This window comes from Silurus meridionalis, chromosome 11, assembly GCF_014805685.1.
Source record: "Silurus meridionalis isolate SWU-2019-XX chromosome 11, ASM1480568v1, whole genome shotgun sequence".
NCBI classification, from domain to species: Eukaryota; Metazoa; Chordata; class Actinopteri; order Siluriformes; family Siluridae; genus Silurus; species Silurus meridionalis.
Window position 1 is genome coordinate 147,501 of NC_060894.1, and position 5,000 is coordinate 152,500.

General features: G+C 43.0%; 1 protein-coding gene across 4 annotated transcripts in view; it reads right to left on the reverse strand.

Annotated features, from left to right (window-relative positions):
* Window positions 1–5,000, reverse strand: part of erbin (erbb2 interacting protein) — a 57,963-nt gene that overhangs the window by 15,430 nt on the left and 37,533 nt on the right. For 3 of the 4 annotated variants that reach the window (XR_006927372.1, XR_006927371.1, XR_006927373.1), the window contains one exon: window positions 4,687–4,752. Coding sequence is in view for 1 of the 4 variants with exons in the window: in XM_046861795.1 (XP_046717751.1) it covers window positions 57–156; window positions 313–382; window positions 2,008–2,123; window positions 4,623–4,752 (416 nt within the window). In the remaining 3 variants the exon portion in view is untranslated. Of the gene's footprint in view, window positions 1–56; window positions 157–312; window positions 383–2,007; window positions 2,124–4,622; window positions 4,753–5,000 lie in introns of those variants that run through there. The other variant, XM_046861795.1, reaches the window with a different exon arrangement.

Sequence of the window (5,000 nt, forward strand, 5' to 3'; positions counted from 1 at the left end):
GACAGAGTGTGAGTGAGACAGTGATGTGAGTAAGACAGTGAGTCAGTGAGACTCACACTCCTCGACGCTGCTCTGCTGGGGGAACATGTAGTTGGTGAGGACGGTTGTGTGGGTTTCAGGTTCCTCCTCCTTCTGTAGAGGGATCAGGGGTTTGGACTGCAGAGAAGACACACAGTAAGAGATGATGATGAGACGAGTCCGCTGCTCCATCACTCACACTGACCTCATGATACCTCACATAAAGATAATTGGTGAGCACAGACTGCTGTGGACACTAAGAAGGTTCTGTGAGTTCTGAGCCGGTTTTCCTACCTGGTTCTCGGAGAGCCACATAGCAGTGATCTGGTTTAGCTTGGTGAAGCTGTAGGGAAGGTTCTTTAACCTAAAACAGAGTGAGACAGTGGAGAGGTTTAACACTACTGTTCTTTCTCTCTCTCACACACAGGTCAGGGTATGAGTTTGTTGAGGTTGTTTATTTGCTGTAAATGAGGTCAATCTGACAGTAAATATTAAAAGGTAGTAGTGGAGCTTGCAGGTGTCTCAGGTGAGTGTATGTGACTATTACAGTTATCCTGCTTTGCTCATCTAATCTGAGAATGAATCCGAGCTCATAATCATTTGTGTTTAAGTAGCATCAGTTTTATATATATTACTATTTCATTCACACTTCTCCAAAACTCTGGCTAGGAAACACCCACAAGTACAAACTATATATGACAGGAGAGACTACAGAATCCCCATCAGACAGGAGTCTCAGATACACACTGTGTGTGTGTGTGTGTGTGTGTTTACACCTGAGCACTGATTTCAGATCAGATCTTTCAGTCTGAATCACAAAAATGCTCTGTGAATAACATCCTGTTTCACCTGCACAGTCCTACACACACACACACACACACACACACACACACACACACACACACACACACACACACACACAGGCCTTTCCCTCCTGCACAAACACTGTACTAATTAACCATCAAACATAAATGAGTGACAGATGAAACACCAGGAAGAACAGGATGCCATTAAATCATCATCATCTTCTTTCAGCTTCTCCCATTAGGGGGCGCCACAGCAGATCATCTGTCTCCATCCCCACCTGTCCTCTACATCTGCCTCTTTCACACTATCTACCTGCATGTCTTCTCTCACCACATCCATAAACCTCCTCCTTGGACTTCCTCTTTTCCTCCTTCTTGGTGTCTCCATCCTCAGCATTCTCCTACTGATAAACCCCATGTCCCTCCTCTGCACATGTCCAAACCATCTCAATCTCACCTCCCTCACCTCGTCTCCAAAACGTCCTACATGCGCTGTCCCTCTAATAAACTCATTTCTAATCCTGTCCATCGTCGTCACTCCCAACGAACATCTCAACATCTTCAGCTCTGCTACCTCCAGCTCCACCTCCTGTCTTTTACTCAATGCCACTGTCTCTAATCCATACAACATCTCAGGTCTCACCACAGTCCTATAAACTTTCCCTTTCACTCTCACAGATACTCTTCTATCACAAATCACTCCTGCTATCACTCTTCTCCACCCACTCCACCCTGCCTGCACTCTTTTCTTCACTTCTCTAACACACTGTCCATTACTTTACACTGTTGACTCCAGGTACCTGAACTCCTCCACCTTCTCCACCTCTTCTCCCTGCAACTGCAACAGGATGTCATTAAATAATCTCCACAACCCAGATGAGGAACAGCTGTTCTGGTTCTTCACCAACACGAGAGAGAACATTTTAATGAAAAGCCTCATTTCAGCAGACATCAGACTTAATCAGACTCGGAATTCACACACTGCTCTCACGCTGATCTATGGGTCTGTAATATGTAGCAGTGCTGAATCAGAGATTCTGATTGGTCAGGAGCTGATGATTCATATACACATAAGCACACACACACTCGCTCTCTCTCTCTCTATATAAAATGGAGGATGAGTTGATAAGGTGTGTCTGTGTCTGTGTCTGTGTGTGTGTGTGTGTGTGTGTGTGTGTCTTACTTGTTGTCGCTCAGATTGATAACCTTGAGCTTCTGCATGTCTCCCATCTCCTCAGGGAGAGACTCCAGTTTATTGGAGTGCAGGAACAGCACAGTGATGTTCTTCAAGCAGCCCACCTGAGACACACACAGAGTTATTTTACAGAATGAGAAAGGCACCCTGATGACCATTAAAGCTTCAAAAAGCTTTCATCAGAATTTATAAGAATTTCAATTTCACTCACACACATTTATATATATATATTAAAAGGAATTTAAATCCTGTACATGTGCGATACCTGAGCTATAATCCTGCTGCTCCTTCCTGTACAGGTATTACTGTTATATTTGGGGACTGTACGTGTACAGGTATTACTGTTATATTTGGGGACTGTACGTGTACAGGTATTACTGTTATATTTGGGGACTGTACGTGTACAGGTATTACTGTTATATTTGGGGACTGTACGTGTACAGGTATTACTGTTATATTCGGGGACTGTACGTGTACAGGTATTACTGTTATATTTGGGGACTGTACCTGTACAGGTATTACTGTTATATTTGGGGACTGTACTGTACAGGTATTACTGTTATATTTGGGGACTGTACCTGTACAGGTATTACTGTTATATTTGGGGACTGTACCTGTACAGGTATTACTGTTATATTTGGGGACTGTACCTGTACAGGTATTACTGTTATATTTGGGGACTGTACCTGTACAGGTATTACTGTTATACAGGGAGTGCAGAATTATTAGGCAAATGAGTATTTTGACCACATCATCCTCGTTATGCATGTTGTCTTACTCCAAGCTGTATAGGCTGGAAAGCCTACTACCAATTAAGCATATTAGGTGATGTGCATCTCTGTAATGAGAAGGGGTGTGGTCTAATGACATCAACACCCTATATCAGGTGTGCATAATTATTAGGCAACTTCCTTTCCTTTGGCAAAATGGGTCAAAAGAAGGACTTGACAGGCTCAGAAAAGTCAAAAATAGTGAGATATATTGCAGAGGGATGCAGCAGTCTTAAAATAGCCAAGCTTCTGAAGCGTGATCATCGAACAATCAAGCGTTTCATTCAAAATAGTCGACAGGGTCGCAAGAAGCGTGTGGAAAAACCAAGGCGCAAAATAACTGCCCGTGAACTGAGAAAAGTCAAGCGTGCAGCTGCCAAGATGCCACTTGCCACCAGTTTGGCCATATTTCAGAGCTGCAACATCACTGAGTGCCCAAAAGCACAAGGTGTGCAATACTCAGAGACATGGCCAAGGTAAGAAAGGCAGAAAGTCGACCACCACTGAACAAGACACACAAGCTGAAACGTCAAGACTGGGCCAAGAAATATCTCAAGACTGATTTTTCTAAGGTTTTATGGACTGATGAAATGAGAGTGAGTCTTGATGGGCCAGATGGATGGGCCCGTGGCTGGATTGGTAAAGGGCAGAGAGCTCCAGTCCGACTCAGGCGCCAGCAAGGTGGAGGTGGAGTACTGGTTTGGGCTGGTATCATCAAAGATGAGCTTGTGGGGCCTTTTCGGGTTGAGGATGGAGTCAAGCTGAACTCCCAGTCCTACTGCCAGTTTCTGGAAGACACCTTCTTCAAGCAGTGGTACAGGAAGAAGTCTGCATCCTTCAAGAAAAACATGATTTTCATGCAGGACAATGCTCCATCACACACGTCCAAGTACTCCACAGCGTGGCTGGCAAGAAAGGGTATAAAAGAAGAAAATCTAATGATATGGCCTCCTTGTTCACCTGATCTGAACCCCATTGAGAACCTGTGGTCCATCATCAAATGCGATTTACAAGGAGGAAAACAGTACACCTCTCTGAACAGTGTCTGGGAGGCTGTGGTTGCTGCTGCAATGTTGATGGTGAACAGATCAAAACACTGACAGAATCCATGGATGGCAGGCTTTTGAGTGTCCTTGCAAAGAAAGGTGGCTATATTGGTCACTGATTTGTTTTTGTTTGGTTTTGAATGTCAGAAATGTATATTTGTGAATGTTGAGATGTTATATTGGTTTCACTGGTAAAAATAAATAATTGAAATGGGTATGAATTTGTTTTTTGTTAAGTTGCCTAATAATTATGCACAGTAATAGTCACCTGCACACACAGATATCCCCCTAAAATAGCTAAAACTAAAAACTACTTCCAAAAATATTCAGCTTTGATATTAATGAGTTTTTTGTGTTCATTGAGAACATGGTTGTTGTTCAAATTAAATCCTCAAATAAAATTAATCCTCAAAAATACAACTTGCCTAATAATTCTGCACTCCCTGTATTTGGGGACTGTACCTGTACAGGTATTACTGTTATATTTGGGGACTGTACCTGTACAGGTATTACTGTTATATTTGGGGACTGTACCTGTACAGGTATTACTGTTATATTTGGGGACTGTACCTGTACAGGTATTACTGTTATATTTGGGGACTGTACCTGTACAGGTATTACTGTTATATTTGGGGACTGTACCTGTACAGGTATTACTGTTATATTCGGGGACTGTACCTGTACAGGTATTACTGTTATATTCGGGGACTGTACCTGTACAGGTATTACTGTTATATTCGGGGACTAGGTGAGGTTGGGTGATGAAAGTGAGTGTTGGGGTTCTGACCTCAGGAGGCAGGTGTGTGAGGAAGTTGTGGTCAGCAGCGAAGGTGCGCAGGTTCACACACTTTCCCACGGTAGCGGGGAGACACTCGAGTTCATTACAGCTGCAGTCCAACTCATCCAGAGCCATGAGTCTGTACATAAATATAACCATTATACACAAATAACACCATCAACTGTAGAGAACACACACACAATTATACACACACATAATTACATACACAATAACACACACACACACACACACACACACACACACACACACACACACACACACACACAATTATACACACAATTACATACAATAACACACACACACACACACACACACACACACACACACACACACACACAATTATACACACACATAATTACATACACA